Source organism: Mesoplodon densirostris, chromosome 17, assembly GCF_025265405.1.
Source record: "Mesoplodon densirostris isolate mMesDen1 chromosome 17, mMesDen1 primary haplotype, whole genome shotgun sequence".
NCBI lineage: Eukaryota > Metazoa > Chordata > Mammalia > Artiodactyla > Ziphiidae > Mesoplodon > Mesoplodon densirostris.
Genome location: NC_082677.1, coordinates 18077235 through 18097643, shown reverse-complemented (window position 1 = coordinate 18097643; position 20409 = coordinate 18077235). Strand labels below are relative to the sequence as shown.

General features: G+C 44.1%; 1 protein-coding gene across 1 annotated transcript in view; it reads right to left on the bottom strand.

The window, feature by feature from the left end:
* Window positions 1–315: 315 nt before the first annotated feature.
* Window positions 316–20409, bottom strand: part of EBPL (EBP like) — a 50468-nt gene continuing 30374 nt past the window's right edge. The window contains exons 2-4 of the mRNA XM_060080116.1: window positions 10062–10131; window positions 2546–2684; window positions 316–813 (exon numbers count right to left, since the gene is read on the bottom strand). Of these exons, the coding sequence (XP_059936099.1) occupies window positions 573–813; window positions 2546–2684; window positions 10062–10131 (450 nt within the window). The 3' untranslated portion in view covers window positions 316–572. The remainder of the gene's footprint in view (window positions 814–2545; window positions 2685–10061; window positions 10132–20409) is intronic.

Sequence of the window (20409 nt, the reverse complement as noted above, 5' to 3'; positions counted from 1 at the left end):
TCCTTAAAAAAGGACAGATATAAATCAATCATCTGTGTGAAACCCCAATGTTCATCCATGAGGAGTTAGCCCACTCACAAATTCCTTCCACTATCATTTTTGTTGGCTTCACAAATTTGATAAAGTACAAATGCAAAACAGAAGCACTCATTTCGTTTCTGGTTTCACTTTGGTAACCAAAAGACTGGGGGGAAGATCAAAGGTTGAAGCAACAACATGTTCTTTGAAATAAAAAATTAATATAACATGCTCTACAGCGTTTCACGATATTGGCTTTATTAATGTAGAACAATTAATGCTAGCCATAAAAGTATATAATTAAATGTGTTATTATTACAAGTTAAAATTTATTCTCTGTTCCCGGTATTGCCATTTAACTGGAAAAAACAACAGCCAAAACTTGTCAACCTTACAGTCCATTTGAAATTGATTCAATTGAAAGCAATTAGGTTGTTCAAGAATGACAATATAAAAGAAAAGTATAGACTGGAATGTATTACATTTTGGCCCAACAAACAGGTCTGATTCATTCTGGCTCAAAGCACGCTGATGGTGTTTATGATTTTGAAAATTCACTGAAACTTTTTGCCTGAATTGAATCCTTTGTGATGCATTTTCTTGAGTTCTACCCATGACTGCCACAGTAACAGTCCTGGGATCAGAACCCAAACACCATTGAAAAATACCAGATAGACCCAAAAGTAGAGCCAATTGTTGGTGTTGAGGTTGGGGCTTCCCATAAGCCAGTCTGGGCAGAAGGTCATCCACCCGCCATACAATTCACACACACACAGGGTGATCTGTATGAAATGCCTGTTAGAGAGAAAGAGACAAGGGATGAAACTGCCAGCAGCATCAACAGTCTTCCACGGCAGAAAACCTCACTGAAGTTGGACCTCAGGTTTTACGTAGAGCTCCTTTGATGGGGCAAATTGATAATTAATGAAGACCCATGCTTTCCTTGGAGAAGCAATAGTGCCTTTCCTAGAAGATTATCCTCAGAGTTGAAGAAGGTCTCTTGGGTATCCTGTCCTATTCTTTGGAAGATTTAGTGAGGTCACAACTGACCCAGTAAAGAGAGACTTGGATGTGAATCTCTCTATGAGCCGCAATTTCACTTGCTGTAAAAGGGATAATAATAGTCCCTTCCTTGAATAATATTGTGGAGATTAAACGAGATATGTAGATAAAGCACTGTGCCCGGCACATATTCAACAATGCGTATGTGTTAAATGTTTGAAATAATAAACAAATGGGTGCATGTAGTAAATCTACAACCATGATCATGGAGTCAAGGACATGTAAGGCACCCAGGAGAAATTTAATTGTTCCTGCCAACTCTCTATGTAAAACTGGGTGGGGGAAAGTGGATTAAATGACCTTTGAGGTCTCTTTCAAATCTGAAATTTTGGGCTTCCCTGGTGGCGCAGTGGTTGAGAGTCAGCCTGCCGATGCAGGGGACACGGGTTCATGCCCCAGTCTGGGAAGATCCCACATGCCGCGGAGCGGCTGGGCCCGTGAGCCATGGCCGCTGAGCCTGCGCGTCTGGAGCCTGTGTTCCACAACGGGAGAGGCCACAGCAGTGAGAGGCCCATGTACCGCAAAAAAAAAAAAAAAAAAAATCTGAAATTTTATGATGAAGCTTTACATAAGACTTCTTCTTTGATACAAGATGGTGGAAAATGGAATGCCGTTGTGCCTACTTGACATTGTTTTAGGGAATCATCCCCAGGATAGCAATCTGTTTGTCTCAGGTCACCCTGTCCCTAAGATGGAGAGGAAGGAAAGGGAGGGAGGCAGCGGAGTTCGAAGTTTCAGGGTCTGACTGATGGATGGTTAATCTGCCATCTTTCTCCTTCGTCTCCTCACTCTTCTGCCTTCCTCATACCCTCCACAGCCTGCTTCTGGAAAGATTTCTTATTTATCTTGCATGTCTACCTCAGAATTACATAAGAGATTTTTCTTTGTGTCAAGCGGAATGGGAGTTTTCTAGAATGAGTTGGAGGGAAAGGATGCAAATATTCCCTTTTTTTTTTTTTTTTTTTTTTTTTGCGGTACGCGGGCCTCTCACTCTTGTGGCCTCTCCCGTTGCGGAGCACAGGCTCCGGACGCGCAGGCTCAGCGGCCATGGCTCACGGGCCCAGCCGCCCTGCGGCATGTGGGATCTTCCCGGACCGGGGCACGAACCCGTGTTCCCTGCATTGGCAGGCGGACTCTCAACCACTGCGCCATCAGGGAAGCCCCAAATATTACCTTTTGATTCTCCAAAATATTGGTGGCAAATCATCCAATGCTGTCACCACCGTGCTTGTCTACACAGCATCTAGGTTGCCAATACAATCATATTTCTCATATTTTTTATTTTGAATGGTCTGAAATTATCCTGGTGGCACCATGAACCTTAACTAATAGGTAACAATTTTCGTTTCTAGTCTACTTTTTGTCTAACAAAGAACTCTGGTCATTATCCCCTCCAAATGTCATGCTGGCGTTGGGACAGCTAATGTTCCTCCTCTTTTCCGTAGGACAGGAGAAGGGCACTTACCGATAATGTTCCTCTCTGACGATGGCATAAATGAGAACCAGTGCCAGAAACCCACCCAGAACTACAGTCAGAATTTCCACAGACACAATGGTTGGATCCAAATAAAGCCATCTTGCATCAGCTTTGCCGTATTCTTTCCCTGAAAACAAAATACATTTTGTTACTCATCTGGCAATCACTTTTATGACAGTTAGAGGAAATGACCTTTTTTTTTCCCGTTAGGAGGAGATAAAAGAGGAACTGCCACTCTCTCTATAGTCTTCATAATGCCTTAGTGGAAGGCGAGAGAGGCCCTATGACGAAAATGCATTTGCCACCGGACACAAGTAATAATAACAATATCATGTTATATTTGTAAAATGATTTGCATTTTCCAAAGTGCTTTCACACGTGTGCCCTCTCCACCCTCTCCCTTTTCATCGTAAGCAGCAGAATTCTACATCAGTTTGACACAGTCAGGCTTTGCAAAGATAATCTTTAATAGTTATCTTGGTAAATGCATTATAATTCCTTACTTCAAAATTTCAGCATAAAGTCTGTATTAGTTAGATGTGGGAAAATTATTATTAAGGAAATGTTTATAAAAAAACACACGTTTATTAGTGATTGAAGAGGAATTGAGTGCTGAGCAGACAGCAGGGAGGGGCGGCGAATACCACAGCCTGGACTACAGAATGAATCCTAAATGGACAAAGGGGCATTTCGGTCTGCTACAGGGACAGAATTCACTAACACAGCTACCACGAAATTGTGCTGATCAGGGAGCAGGTGTGCCCTAAGAAATCCTTCCAGGCCCCGTTATCAGGATGGTTACTTCTAGGAAGCACCATGGGGTCAGTCTTTTTAGTGAAGGACCAAGGGCCATGCACTAGGTGAAGTCATATTCCCCTCCCTCCCTCCCTCCTTCTCTCTTCTTTCCTTCCTTCTTTCTTTCTCTCTTTCCTTCCTCCCCACCTCCCCCCATCTCTTTCTCTCTGTCTCTCTTTCCTTTTTACTTTAACAAAGTAATACGTGCTGGTGCTAAGATCTCAAATAACCAGAGGAAAAAAAACCCAAAGTCCCCACCTCTTCTCTCCCTTTAACTACTGTTCTCACATTACTTAGAAAAGGTATGAATGGTCAAAAATTAGCTGCATGATCTGATTGGTCTGAGCAGCACAAAGCAATAGTCTCTCTTAATGGTTAGAGTTAGGATCCCTCCAGGGCCAGGGACAAAGGGTTCCCATGAAAGGCTGTCCCCAGAGAAAGGACAGGTCAGTAAACAGGATTAGCTATTTAATGAGATAACACACAGACACACGCTGAGCGGAGATTCTGTGAAAGGCCAGACGCAACTGGCAGACCAGGCAGAGCCGTCCAGCCTGTCCTTAGCCGACTGCCTGCCATGACCTAACTGGAAAACAACATCATAGTGAAAGTAAAACTTTTCCCTATAAATTTAAACATAGATACAGGGCTTCCCTGGTGGCTCAGTGGTTAAGAATCTGCCTGCCAATGCAGGGGACACAGGTTCGAGTCCTGGTCTGGGAAGATCCCACATGCTGCGGAGCAACTAAGCCCATGTGCCACAACTACCGAGCCTGTGCTCTAGACCCTGCAAGCCACAACTACTGAGCCTGCATGCCACAGCTACTGAAGTCCACGTGCCTAGAGTCCAAGCTCTGCAACAAGAGAAGCCACCGCAATGAGAAGCCCATGCACCGCAACGAAGAGTAGCCCCCACTCGCCGCAACCAGAGAAAGCCCGCACGTAGCAACAAAGACCCAATGCAGTCAAAAATAAATAAACTAAATTAAAAAAAAAAACAAAACACATAGATAGAATAGGTGAAATATACTACCTAGTGCAGCCAAAATCTAAGAAAATATCACAAGTAAAAGGTCAATGCTTTAGGAGCTAAGAGATTAGTGGGTGTTCAGACATTCACAAAAATAACCCCATTCTTTCATTCTTTTTAAAAAAATTTTTGATTTATTTATTTATTTGTTGGCCGCGTGGCATGTGAGATCTTAGTTCCCTGACCAGGGATCGAACCCATGCCCCCTGCATTAGAAGTACAGGGTCTAACCACTGGACCGCCAAGGAAGTCCCCTTCATTCATTCTTTAATTCAACAATTTTTTTGTAGCGTATAGACGCCTCTATGCTAGCTCTCAAGAATGCAGCAGTGACCAGGACACAAAGTCTGCTGCTGGTGGTTCATACTGTAGCGAGCTCAAACCATGCAATAAGTGACGGGGACAGAGAATAGGGACATGGAGAAAAGGCACTGCCCAAGCTAGGAGATGAGGTATTCTGATCGCTTCGTCTTCACCCTAGACGTGAGGGAAGGGTTCCCGCCCTGGGCTTATGTGGTGGCTCAATGCACAACAGGTGACATTGGGCAGGTGAGGTTGATGGCCGTTCCTTAGTCACAGAACACTCGCAGGCTCGGGCAGAAGCACACTGCGCCGCGTGGGGCTGCCCTAGGGACTGGAGTGAACGAGGAGGGACTGTGGGAGGGGGGCTCTGCAGTAACACCAGGGCGGGTGACCCCTGGTCCCCGCGGCAGGATGTGATAGGACTGTCTGAGTAATTCTGAGGGCTGGCAGGGAACTGAAGCCGGCTCCTCAGGGGTATAAAGGCACTGTGCTGGCCCCAGAGACCAGGAGGGCTGCTTGTCTAGGGACCTTATATGAGGAAGCAGGGTGCAGAGGGGCCTGGCTCTTACGACATCTGAGCCCTTCTGGATTTTACCAGACGTCAAGGCACACGTAATCTTGGATCTTAATCTCAGGCCTTTCTCTTAGTCCCGTACTTTCCACAATGTCAGAAATCAAGGCTTTGGATTGGGATGAAGGTGAGGGTGACCACCAGGCAAGATCAGTGGCCAGCCCAGCGTTCATTTCTGTCCTGAAGGGGACCTGGTCCAGTCTCGAGGGCCAGTTGGATGAGGGTGTCATATAACAGGACCCCCGTGTGGCCTGTCAATTGCCCCCCCGCCTTGGGGAAGTGTGTGACGATATGTATGAACTGAAACACAGCTCCCATTCCCTAAATCAAAAGGCCTCTTCTAGGGCCTCCCTGGTGGCGCAGTGGTTAAGAGTCCGCCTGCCGATGCAGGGGATACGGGTTCGTGCCCCGGTCTGGGAGGATCCCATATGCCGCGGAGCGGCTGGGCCCGTGAGCCATGGCCGCTGGGCCTGCGCATCCGGAGCCTGTGCTCCGCAACGGGAGAGGCCACAACAGTGAGAGGCCCGCATACCGCAAAAAGAAAAAAAAAAAAAAGGCCTCTTCTAAATTACAGAAATAAAGCACATTTGCATGAAAAAAAAAATCTCAGGGCTTACATCACAAGAGGCGAGCGGAGGGAGAGGGTATTTCAGGGAGGAGTTTGAGCAAAGGCCTGGGGCTGAGAGCGCTCGGTGTGTCTGAAACTGCAGGAAATTCAGCAAAGCTGAAGGAGACAGCGTGTGTGTAAGTGAAAGTGGGGGGCAGGGGGGTGGGGACAGGCGCTGGAAGCAGGCCCTGCTATCTGCTGGCCCCCGTGTATCAAGCCTCTGGCATCTCCTCATCTACTGCTTAACCCTGACCAACTCTTTGCAGGTTAAACACCTACAACAGCGAAAGGGCAAACAGAGCATTAACAAACCTAATGATGTGACCCTCATCCTTTATTTTGTGACTGACTGCCAGGCTCAGGCAGAGGTTTAGAGGGAAAGATGCACACAAAGGGCTGGAGGTTTCCAGTAGCCAAGCCACGGCTGTGCCCTTTGCCACAGAGCGGAGATTAGGGGCCCAACTCTTCTTGACCAAACTCAAGGCAGCCTCCTCCAAGCCCTCTTCTCCAAAAGGTCTCGACCTTGGGCTCTGTGCTTGGCCCACTTAGTCCAGTTTCAGCAAGAATCCTGCTGCGTAAGTTTAGTGAAAATCCTTCACTCTTGGTATCTGATCACTCCCCCCAACCCCCAGTTTTACTGAGATATTACTGACATACAGCACTGTGTAAGTTTAAGGTATACAGCATAATGAACTGACTTACATACATTGTGAAATGATTACTGCAATAAATTTAATGACATCCATCATGTCATATAGATACAAAAAAAAGAAAAAGAAAAAATGGTTTCTTCCTTGTAGTGAGAACTCTTAGGATTTATTCTCTTAACAACTTTCAAATATGCCATACAGTAGTGTTAATTATGTCGTACATTACATCCCTAGTACTTATTATTATTATTTTTTTTTGCGGTACGCGGGCCTCTCACTGTTGTGGCCTCTCTCGTTGCGGAGCACAGGCTCCGGACGTGCAGGCTCAGCGGCCATGGCTCACGGGCCTAGCCGCTCCGCGGCATGTGGGATCTTCCCAGACCGGGGCACGAACCCGTGTCCCCTACATCGGCAGGCGGACTCTCAACCACTGCGCCACCAGGGAAGCCCCCTAATACTTACTTATCATAGAACTAGAAGTTTGTACCTTTTTTTTTTTTAAATAAATTTATTTATTTTTGGCTTCGTTGCTGTGTGCGGGCTTTCTCTGGTTGTGGTGAGCGGGGGCTACTCTCCATTGCGGTACGTGGGCTTCTCATTGCGGTACGTGGGCTTCTCATTGCGGTGGCTTCTCTTGTTGTGGAGCACAGGCTCTAGGCATGTGGGCTTCAGTAGTCGTGGCTCGCGGGCTTAGTTGCTCTGCAGCATGTGGGATCTTCCCAGACCAGGGCTCGAACCTGTGTCCCCTGCACTGGCAGGCAGATTCTTAACCACTGCGCCACCAGGGAAGTCCAGAAGTTTGTACCTTTAGAACATCTTCATCCAATTCCCCCACTCCACAGTCCTCGCCTATGGTAACCACAAATTTGATCTCTTTTTCTATGAGTTTGGGTTGTTTGTTTGTTTTTTAGATTCCACATATGAGATATTACAGTTTTTGTTTTTTTCTGTCTAGCTTATTTCACTTAGCATAATGTCTGCAAGGTCCATCCATGTTGTCACAAATGGCAGGATTTCCTTCTTTTTATGGCTGAATAATATTCCATTGTATATATACACCACAACTTATTTATCCACTCATCTGTCAATGGACACATAGGTTGTTTCCATGTCTTGGCTATTGTAGATACTGCTGCTATGAACATGGGAGTGTAGATAATCTTGGTATCTGATCAAATTCCTCATCTCCCACCCTCTATATCTTAATACCCTGACCTGTCTTCAGCAAGGATCCTGTTGAGTCAGTCTATCAAGAGTCTCACAGCCTTGATGTTTCTTCTCAGTAATTTTCCATCCACTGACCCCCAACCCTGCTCCTTGCCTATGAGTCTCCACCTGTCCTTGTATTTAGTTGAGCCCAATCTCTCTCCCTTTGCCATAGTCCCTCTTGAATAAAGTCTTCCTTACCATCTTTAACAAGTTCTACATCCTGTTGAATCAAAGGAGAGTCCACAGATCAATATCTGGGAGGCCCTACCCCAGACACTCTGAATTAGAATCTGCATTTTAACAAGAACCCCAAGCAATCTGTGTACTTTAAAGTCCAAGAAGCACTACTTGACAGTATCTACTGGATTTTCACTTTCACACTAATAAAGGGTACCTCCATTAAATAAGTTTTCACTTAAAAAAAAAAATTATTTATTTATTTATTTTTTGCTGCATTGGGTCTTCGTTGCTGCATGCAGGCTTTCTTCTTAGTTGCAGCGAGCGGGGGCTACTCTTTGTTGCGGTGCGCAGGCCTCTCTCTTGTTGTGGAGCATGGGCTCTCGGTGTGTGGGCTTCAGTAGTTGTGGCACATGGGCTCAGCAGTTGTGGCTCGTGGGCTCTAGAGTGCAAGATCAGTAGTTGTGGCACACGGGCTTAGTTGCTTCGAGGCATGTGGGATCCTCCCAGACCAGGGCTCGAACCCGTATTCCCTGCATTGGCAGGAGGATTCTTAACCACTACGCCACCAGGGAAGCCTGAGTTTTCATTTTTTTAAAGGTGAAAATGTAGACTGAAGATGACTGATCAAGATCGAATTAGATATTTGCATTTCATGGGACTGAGCCAAATCTGGGCTGTTTGCTTTCTCTGAGGCTGAGCAGGGCAGCTGGGGTAGGAGGACAGTGACTTGAGCTGGAATCCTCAACCCCAGACTTCCCTAGCAATTCTCAAGCACAGTTTAATCTGGCAGACTTGCCAAAAAGGTGCACAGCTGCATTTTCCTTAGCCCGTGGAACTGAGCAGGTGGCCTCAAGATGTGGCACTCAGGTGCCCTGAGCTACCATGGCTAGGACCTGATGGACATCAAAGATAACACGTGTTTTGCTTTGGGAAGCACTAATTGTAGCTGACTCAATGCTCTAGAAGAGTTTTACAACACTAGTGGTGAACAGGAGTCCAGATCCTGGCTGGAGGACACGATTTCAGAATTGTGGAAGAAATGAGATAAACAATGCAGATTTTCAGATGCAAAATCTGAAAGAAGTTATCCTGCACAAGGCAGCTCTATAATGGTGGCAAAGAACCCAGATGTTGCACAGCTCATTTATGTGTCAGTACCGACACACTGGAGGTAGTCGATACTGACTGACTGAATGTTGATTGATTTACAGCAACATGATGAAGATACGGAAAACTAGTTAACATCTCTGCAGAGCAGGAAGATTTCTGGAAATTATCTACAAGACCATATATATATGTATATATATATGAAAGTTAATAATAAAAATATGGAAAACACTCAGTTTAAATACTGCAAACTCCTCAATCTGCACTCACTATAAACATTGGAAATTATAGGGCTTCCCTGGTGGTGCAGTGGTTAAGAATCCGCCTGCCAATGCAGGGGGACACGGGTTCGAGTCCTGGTCGGGGAAGATCCCACATGCTACGGAGCAACTAAGCCTGTGCACCACAACTACTGAGCCTGTGCTTTAGAGCCCGTGAGCCACAACTACTGAGCCTGTGAGCCACAACTACTGAGACCGCGAGCCACAACTACTGAAGCCCGCACACCTAGAGCTCATGCTCCGCGACAAGAGAAGCCACTGCCATTAGAAGCCCACGTACCGCAATGAAGAGTGGCACCTGCTTGCCACAACTAGAGAAAGCCCACGCACAGCAGCAAAGACCCAGTGCAGCCAAAAATAAATAAACTAAATAAATAAAAACAAAAAAATTTGAAATTATAGCTTTATTGAGATATAATTCACGTGCCAGACCTGTTTTTTGAAATCTGTTTAAAGTGTATAATTCAACAAATTTTAGTATATTCTCAGATCTGAATCACCACAAATCATGTAATTTTATAATGTTTCTACCCCAAAAAAGAAACTTGTACCCATTATCAGTCACTCCCCATTTCTGGCCTATGATCCCGCCCCCTCCCCACACACCCAGGCAACCACTAATCTATAATTTATCTCTATAGATTTGCCTATTCTGGACATTTCATGTAAATAGAATCATACAGCATGGGGTACTGGTACTCATTTAATTGACAGCCGTACTTGCAATTAATCCCTCAAACACGGCAAATGCAAACGTTTTAAATTACTTACACAATGAAGCGATCAAGGCATCAGAATCTGTGATGTTTCCTACCAAAGACAAGTAGACAAAAGGGCCTTCCTAGAGAGAAGAAAACAAAAACATGCTCTAATTTAGCATCACAACCACAGGATGGCACCACAGTGTGGCCAGCGTCCCCGGCCCTGCCCCACACCACACAGTCCCGGTGTGCGTGCCTGGGTTCCTGGAGCCTGGCTCCCTGACCTTGGAAATGGATATGTCCAAAGGGAATGTTTATATAATAAATGTCAGTTTTCAATGATCGGCATTATAAAACCAGAGGTGTGCTCTGATGGGGAAAAAATAAGTTGAAGATTTTGCACGAGAAAAGAGCTTAAATGGCATATTAAATAAGCTAAACTCTGGATTAATCCAGGGATTTGACACCATTGAGAAGTACCTCACAGTACTTCATTTTGTCTCACCTCAAAAAAATCCAAGATCTCTCTTAACAAAAGTGGCATTCAAATATCTATATCAGAGCTGAACTAGTTCTTTTTCCTGCACAAGGGCAAATTTAGGAAAATGAGAAATGCTTACAGGCTATATTTAAAATGTAAGGTAATGAAATAGCTGCAATTATACTTTGAACAAATTTTGTTCCTGGTCAATACAACCCTTCTCATTTCTTTTTACCAAAACAATCACTTATGTGACATCAAAATTGTGTCTCTGCCTGATCCCTAAGGTCAATTCTAGTACAACTTCCCAGAGGCACCACACTTAACCACTTCTGTCTGTAGTTCTGGCAACTATTTTCATAACACGTAATATATTACTATTTCTTTAGACATTATCAACTGACAGCCCGTCCTGAAAAATTACAGTATAATTTACAGTTTCCCCTCCCCTTCCCTTCTTCCAATTTTTGATAGGAGGGGAGGAAAAACTTCCTTCTACCCTCTTAGGTTCTGTAGCTGGCCTAAGAATTAATTGACATAAACAGATTAAAAAGAAAAGCATACATATCTTATTTAATATTTTTACAGGTACATGGGAGTCTTTGAAGGGAAAATGAAGACCTGAATAAGCTGTTAGGCCCCAAAACTTATATGCCTTTTTTTTTTTTTTTTTTTTTTTTTTCTTTTTTGCGGTATGCGGGCCTCTCACTGTTGTGGCCTCTCCCGTTGCAGAGCAGAGGCTCCGGATGCGCAGGCCCAGCGGCCATGGCTCACGGGCCCAGCCGCTCCGCGGCATATGGGATCCTCCCAGACCGGGGCACGAACCCGTATCCCCTGCATCGGCAGGCGGACTCTTAACCACTGCGCCACCAGGGAGGCCCTTATATGCCTTTTTACACAAAAGAACAATAAACTGCAGGGATGTGACAAGACAAAGGGGCTTGAGCTGAGGACAGTAAATTGTGGGAAAGTGACTAGGAGATACATGGGGAGAAAGTAATGGAAGACAAGGGTTATTTTGGTAGGTTTATTTGTACAGGACCATTTCAGCATTGAGGCCCAGTCCCCAGTGATAAGAATGTTCTTTTCGTCCTGGTAAAGGGAGGGCACCTTTCTCATGGGAAGTTCAAAGACCTGATTTTAGGTAGAAAGAGGGAGGTCAGAGAGCGCTTCCTGCACCTACAGTTTCTCAATTGCCTTCAGTTCAAAATAATCAATATGCCAAAGTGGTATATTTTGGAGTAGCATGTTCTGAATCCCTTTAATAGCTATATGAATTCTCTTTTTTAAAAAATTATTTATTTATTTATTTAGGCTGTGCCGGGTCTTAGTTGCAGCATGCAGGATCTTTAGTTGTGGCATGCGAACTCTTAGTTGTGGCATGTGGGATCCAGTTCCCTGACTAGGGACTGAACCCGGGCCCCCTGGGAACTTGGAGTCTTACCCACTGGACCGCCAGGGAAGTCTCTATATGAATTCTCTTTAATTCTTCTATTAGTTACCCAAATGTGTAACTTATGTAGTAAACTTTGGGGAATTCCCTGGCGGTCCAGTGGTTAGGACTCCTCGCTTTCACTGCCGAGGATGTGGGTTCAGTCCCTGGTCAGGGAACTAAGTTCCTGCAAGGCGCATGATGTGGCCAAAAAAAAAAAAAAAAAGTAAAACTTAAAGCCTCAGCTTACCCATTCATCAATGTTGTGTAGTATCTGGACTTCTTATGATATCAGACAAGCATGAGAACACCCACCATCCTCTCTCCCTCTCTCCTCCCCATTTCCAACTCTCAACTTCTGTCCACTTTGCTTGTATGTTGTTGAAACTGACTGCATTTCCATTCAATCAACAGCATTTACAATATGGTGATTATGTAAATAGTGTTCACTGCAATGGGCCACAACTTCTTCCTCTACAAATCCAGTATTTTTGTCACTTAAGAAGAATGTGGCAAATGGAATATTTTTTCTTACACTCACACATTTCTCAAAATCAGGCTACATTTTATTTTATTCTACATTTTAGTTTGCTTCATATCTGGGCCATGACTTTGTTATAAGATATTTTTGTTTATGCTACAGTTTGTAATTGCCTTTCTTTTTCTCTAATTGAGAGAAGAAACCTGACTTTCTCCCCATCTCATTAATACATCTTCCAGCTTCTTATCCTTTCCAATCTTTGCTGAACAGAGGCTTTGAAGCTGGTTTATCTTCTCTTTTCCTGACACTCTGTAAGTTACTTAATTGGTAAGTGTGGTTTATTTCAGAGCATATGTAAAAATTATATTCCTTAAAGGAGATTTTAAAAAATTACATGTGAGGGCCTCCCTGGTGGCGCAAGTGGTTGAGAGTCCGCCTGCCGATGCAGGGGATACGGGTTCGTGCCCCGGTCTGGGAGGATCCCACATGCCGCGGAGCGGCTGGGCCCGTGAGCCATGGCCGCTGAGCCTGCGCGTCCGGAGCCTGCGCGTCCGGAGCCTGTGCTCCGCAACGGGGGAGGCCACAACAGTGAGAGGCCCGCATACCGCAAAAAAAAAAAAAAAAAAAAAAAAATTACATGTGAGATAAACAATGTTTTTAAACAAGAAGTACTCCCCATCCACTCTGCAACTTCTTATTTTCACCAATTGATCTTTTTATTTTTAGCAGAGCCATAGGAAATCCACACCACTTCCCTGGCATGACCTGGGAACTTTCTAGACAAAACACATCCACTGATTGGCCAGTAGGGGCCACAAGACTGAACTGAATTTGATCCTCTCTAGGCCTCAGGATATCTATCTGTGAGATGAAGGACTTCCCAAAATTAGATTGTTGATCTCATCCTAAAACTAGATGTGACTTCCACTAGCAACCTCTTCAACTGGAGCCAAACATGGACACAGACATCCAGTCTAGAATCCTTCCTCAGAAGCAATTCCCTGGGTAAGAGCAAGATGGAAACCTGGAATCTATAACATGCAGGAACCCAGGAGTGTATACCAAATTTGTTCCCTTTTACATCTACCTGTTGGAGTTCTACTCCTTTTTCAAATCCCAGCTCAAACTCTCCTTTTTCCAAGAAACCTTCCCAAACTTCCTGGTAAAAATTAATTTCTCACTCTCCCTTGATACTAAATTTGTGTTTCTGTAATCAACTGTCTGCTGGTGGTGGATCTCCAGTCCCCATTAGATCATACATCTTGGGGGCCTGGGATGTTGTCTTCTCTGTCTTAGAACCCTCAAGAACCCAGGGTGATATTTTGTGTTCAGTGTCTGCTAACCTTGATTTAATGACAAGTCCACGTAATGAATTACTTAGAAAGAAAGGTGCCCTGTGGGGCTTTTAGAAGGCACTATATATTTCTTACTATATTACTACTCTAAGTGTAAAGGCAGTATAGCATATAAAGTATAATGAACATATCTACCCTCCAAATGCTGATCAGATGTTACCTCCTCCAGGAAACAAGCCTTCACTAATTCTTGATAGGAGGTAGATGTCTTTCCTGAACAGAATCCTGCATACTTGTCTCCTCCTCAAAACCATCAGTTCTTTCGTGTAAGTCTTTGCCTTTGTTTCTGTATTCCAGATGCCTGATAGATGGGACATGATAATAAATGCTTACTAAAAGAATAAGAAATAAAAGGAAGGGTGGAGGGAATGAGTTAAAAGAAAAAACAAAACACAAACCCAATTAAATTAGAAAATGGGCAAAAGAAATGAAGAGACATTTCACCAAAGTGAATATACAGGTAGCAAATAAACATATGAAAAGATGTTCAACATTGTTAGCCACCAGGGAAATGCCAATTAAAACCACAACGAGAGGACTTCCCTGGTGGTGCAGTGGTTGAGAATCCGCCTGCCAATGCAGGGGATATAGGTTCGAGCCCTGGTCCGGGAAGATCCCACATGCTGCGGAGCAACTAAGCCTGTGTGCCACAAGTACTGAGCCTGCGCTCTAGAGCCCGCGAGCCACATCTACAGAGTCTGCATGCCACAACTACTGAAGCCCACACGCCTAGAGCCCGTGTTCCGCGACAAGAGAAGCAACCACAACGAAGAGTAGCCCCTGCTCGCCGCAACTAGAAAAAGCCTGCGCACAGCAACAAAGACCCAAAACAGCCAAAAATAAATAAATAAACCACAATGAGATATTATTATCTATCTGTCAGAATGTCTAAAATAAAAAATAGCGGCAGTACCAAATGCTGATGAGGATGTGGAGAAAATGGATCACTCATACATTTCTGGTAGGATGAAAATGGAACAGCCTCCCTGGAAAACCTGAGTTTGGCAGGTTCTTAAAACTAACATGCAATTACCATATGATCTAGCAATTGCATTTATCCCAGAAAAATAAAAACTTATGTTCACACAAAAACATGTACATAAACGTTGACAGCAGCTTTTTTGGTAATAGCTAAAAACCAAATGTACTTCAAAAGGTATATGGTTAAATAGACCATGGTACATTTATACCTTGGACTACTCCCCAGCAATAAGAAAGAACCAGCTACTGACACACTCAATACCTTGGATGGATCTCCAGGGAATCATGCTGAGTGAAAAAGTCAACCCCGAAAGGTTACGTACTCTATAATTCCACTTATATAACACTTTTTGAAATGATAAATTTTAGAAACGGAGGACATATTAGTGGTTTTCAGGTTAGGGGGTGGAGGGAGGGGAAGTGCAGGTAGTTACAAAAGAAAAACACTAGGGATCTTCATGGTGTTAAAACTGTTCAGTATCTGACTGCTGTGGTTGAATACACGAGCCTACCTGGTCAGTACAATGGCGTAGAACTTAACACACACACACACACACACACACACACACACCTAAGTGCAAGCAAAACTAAGGAAATCTGATTAAGGTCAGTGGATTGTCAATGTCAGTGTCCTGGTTGTGATATTATACTATAGTTTTGAAAAACATTACCATTGTAGGAAACTGGACAAAATGCACAAGGGATCTCTGTTATTTTTTAACAACTGTACGTCAATCTCTAAATTGACCGTAAAGTCAATTATTTCTAAAAAAATTTATTTAAAAAAACCAGACAGGTAGAGGGAGCGGCGGGAGCGGCTGCTGGGGAGCGGCGGGAGCGGCTGCTGCAGCTGGCGGGTGGGCTGGGGGCCGGCCGAGCTGGCCAGGCGCAGACCCGGCGCGGCGGCGCTGCGGCCCCGGGGCAGCCGGCGCGGGGACATGCGCTGATTCGGTCCCTCCGGAGAAGAACACCTACTGAACGCTGGCAGAAGACCCCAGACCTCCCAAAAGGCAAGAAACTCCCCACATACCTGGGTAGGGCAAAGCAGAGAGATTCCCGCACAGAGGAGCGGTGCCGAGCGGCACTCACCAGCCCGAGAGGCTTGTCTGCTCCCCCGCCGGGGCGGGAGGCGCTGGAGCTGAGGCTCGGGCTTCGGTCAGAGCGCAGGGAGAGGACTGGGACTGGCGGCGAGAACTCAGCCTGAAGGGGGCTGGTGTGCCGCGGCTGGCCGGGAGGGAGTCCGGGAAAACTCTGGAGCTGCCGAAGAGGCAGGAGACTTTTTCTTCCCTCTTGGTTTCCTGGTGCGCGAGGAGAGGGGATTAAGAGCGCCGCGTAAAGGAGCTCCAGAGACGGGCGCGAGTCGCGGCTGAAAGCGCGGAGCCCAGAGACGGGCGTGGGACGCTGGGGCTGCTGCTGCCGCCGCCAAGAAGCCTGTGTGCGAGCGCAGGTCACTGTCCACGCCGCCCTTCCGGGAGCCTGTGCAGCCTGCCACTGCCGGGGTCCCGGGATCCAGGGGCGGCTTCCCTGGGAGAACGCACGGCGCGCCTCGGGCTGGTGCAACGTCACGCCGACCTCTGCCGCTGCAGGCTCGCCCCGCACTCCGTGCCCCTCCCTCCCGCCCGGCCTGAGTGAGCCAGAGTCCCCGAAGAGGCTGCTCCTTTAACCCTGTCCTGTCTGAGCGAAGAACAGACGCCCTCCGGTGACCTACACGCAGAGGCGGGGCCAAATCCAAAGCTGAGACCCAGGAGCTGTGAGAACAAAGAAGAGAAAGGGAAACCTCTCCCAGCAGCCTCAGAAGCAGCGGATTAAAGCTCCACAATCAACTTCATGTACCCTGCATCTGTGGAATACATGAATAGACAACAAATCATCCCAAATTGAGGAGCCAGGAGTCAGTGCTGTGCCTCTGAGGTGGGAGAGCGAACTTCAGGACACTGGTCCACAAGAGACCTCCCAGCTCCACATAATATCAAACGGCGAAAATCTTCCAGAGATCTCCATCTCAACACCAGCACCCAGCTTCACTCAACGACCAGCAAGCTACAGTGCTGGACACCCTATGCCAAACAACTAGCAAGACAGGAACACAACGCCACCCATTAGCAGAGAGGCTTCCTCAAATCATAAAAAGTCCGCAAACACCCCAAAACACACCACCAGACGTGGACCTGCCCACCAGAAAGACAAGATCCAGCCTCATCCACCAGAACACAGGCAGTACTCCCCTCCACCAAAAAGCCTACACAACCCACTAAACCAACCTTAGCCACTGGGGACAGACACCAAAAACAACGGGAACTACGAACCTGCAGCCTGCAAAAAGGAGACCCCAAACACAGTAAGATAAGCAAAATGAGAAGACAGAAAAACACACAGCAGGAGAAGGAGCAAGATAAAAACCCACCAGACCTAACAAATGAAGAGGTAATAGGCAGTCTATCTGAAAAAGAATTCAGAATAATGATGGTAAAGATGATCCAAAATCTTGGAAATAGAATAGACAAAATGCAAGAAACAGTTAACAAGGACCTAGAAGAACTAAAGACGAATCAAGCATCGATTAAAAACACAATAAATGAAATAAAAAATACTCTAGATGGGATCAATAGCAGAATAACTGAGGCAGAAGAACGGATAAGTGAGGTGGAAGATAAAATAGTGGAAATAACTGCTGCACAGCAAAATAAAGAAAAAAGAATGAAAAGAACAGAGGACAGTCTCAGAGACCTCTGGGACAACATTAAACGCACCAACATTCGAATTATAGGGGTTCCAGAAGAAGAAGAGAAAAAGAAAGGGACTGAGAAAATATTTGAAGAGATTATAGTTGAAAACTTCCCTAATATGGGAAAGGAAATAGTTAATCAAGTCCAGGAGGCACAGAGAGTCCCATACAGAATAAATCCAAGGAGAAATACACCAAGACACATATTAATCAAACTGTCAAAAATTAAACACAAAGAAATCATATTAAAAGCAGCAAGGCAAAAACAACAAATAACACACAAGGGAATCCCCATCAGGATAACAGCTGATCTCTCAGCAGAAACTCTACAAGCCAGAAGGGAGTGGCAGGACATACTTAAAGTGATGAAGGAGAAAAACCTGCAACCAAGATTACTCTACCCAGCAAGGATCTCATTCAGATTTGATGGAGAAATTAAAACGTTTACAGACAAGCAAAAGCTGAGAGAGTTCAGCACCACCAAACCAGCTTTACAACAAATGCTAAAGGAACTTCTCTAGGCAAGAAACACAACAGAAGGAAAACATCTACAATAACGAACCCAAAACAATTAAGAAAATGGGAGTAGGAACATACATATCAATAATTACCTTAAATGTAAATGGACTAAATGCTCCCACCAAAAGACACAGACTGGCTGAATGGATACAAAAACAAGACCCATATATATGCTGTCTACAAGAGACCCACTTCAGACCTAGAGACACATACAGACTGAAAGTAAGGGGATGGAAAAAGATATTCCATGCAAATGGAAACCAAAAGAAAGCTGGAGTAGCAATTCTCATATCAGACAAAATAGACTTTAAAATAAAGACTACTAGAAGAGACAAAGAAGGACACTACATAATGATCAAGGGATCGATCCAAGAAGAAGATATAACAATTGTAAATATTTATGCACCCAACATAGGAGCACCTCAATACATAAGGGAAATATTAACAGCCATAAAGGGAGAAATCGACAGTAACACAATCATAGTAGGGGACTTTAACACCCCACTTTCACCAATGGACAGGTCATCCAAAATGAAAATAAATAAGGAAACACAAGCTTTAAATGATACATTAAACAAGATGGACTTAATTGATATTTATAGGACATTCCATCCAAAAACAACAGAATACACATTTTTCTCAAGTGCTCATGGAACATTCTCCAGGATAGATCATATCTTGGGTCACAAATCAAGCCTTGGTAAATTTAAGAAAATTGAAATTGTATCAAGTATCTTTTCCGACCACAATGCTATGAGACTAGATATCAATTACAGGAAAAGAGCTGTAAAGCATACAAACACATGGAGGCTAAACAATACACTACTTAATAACGAAGTGATCACTGAAGAAATCAAAGAGGAAATTAAAAAATACCTAGAAACAAATGACAATGGAGACACGACGACCCAAAACCTATGGGATGCAGCAAAAGCAGTTCTAAGAGGGAAGTTTATGGCAATACAATCCCACCTTAAGAAACAGGAAATATCTCGAATAAACAACCTAACCTTGCACCTAAAGCAATTAGAGAAAGAAGAACAAAAACATCCCAAAGTTAGCAGAAGGAAAGAAATCATAAAAATCAGATCAGAAATCAATGAAAAAGAAATGAAGGAAACGATAGCAAAGATCAATAAAACTAAAAGCTGGTTCTTTGAGAAGATAAACAAAATTGATAAACCATTAGCCAGACTCATCAAGAAAAAAAGGGAGAAGACTCAAATCAATAGAATTAGAAATGAAAAAGGAGAAGTAACAACTGACACTGCAGAAATACAAAAGATCATGAGAGATTACTATAAGCAACTCTATGCCAATAAAATGGACAACCTGGAAGAAATGGACAAATTCTTAGAAATGCACAACCTGCCAAGACTGAATCAGGAAGAAATAGAAAATATGAACAGACCAATCACAAGCACTGAAATTGAAACTGTGATTAAAAATCTTCCAACAAACAAAAGCCCAGGACCAGATGGCTTCACAGGCGAATTCTATCAAGCATTTAGAGAAGAGCTAACACCTATCCTTCTCAAACTCTTCCAAAATATAGCAGAGGGAGGCACACTCCCAAACTCATTCTACGAGGCCACCATCACCTTGATACCAAAACCAGACAAGGATGTCACAAAGAAAGAAAACTATAGGCCAATATCACTGATGAACATAGATGCAAAAATCCTCAACAAAATACTAGCAAACAGAATCCAACAGCACATTAAAAGGATCATACACCATGATCAAGTGGGGTTTATTCCAGGAATGCAAGGATTCTTCAATATACGCAAATCAATCAATGTGATACACCATATTAACAAATTGAAGGAGAAAAACCATATGATCATCTCAATAGATGCAGAGAAAGCTTTTGACAAAATTCAACACCCATTTATGATAAAAACCCTGCAGAAAGTAGGCATAGAGGGAACTTTCCTCAACATAATAAAGGCCATATATGACAAACCCACAGCCAGCATCGTCCTCAATGGTGAAAAACTGAAACCATTTCCACTAAGATCAGGAACAAGACAAGGTTGCCCACTCTCACCACTCTTATTCAACATAGTTTTGGAAGTTTTAGCCACAGCAATCAGAGAAGAAAAGGAAATAAAAGGAATCCAAATGGGAAAAGAAGAAGTAAAGCTGTCACTGTTTGCAGATGACATGATACTATACATAGAGAATCCTAAAGATGCTACCAGAAAACTACTAGAGCTAATCAATGAATTTGGTAAAGTTGCAGGATACAAAATTAATGCACAGAAATCTCTGGCATTCCTATATACTAATGATGAAAAATCTGAAAGTGAAATCAAGGAAACACTCCCATTTACCATTGCAACAAAAAGAATAAAATATCTAGGAATAAACCTACCTAAGGAGACAAAAGACCTGTATGCAGAAAATTATAAGACACTGATGAAAGAAATTAAAGATGATAC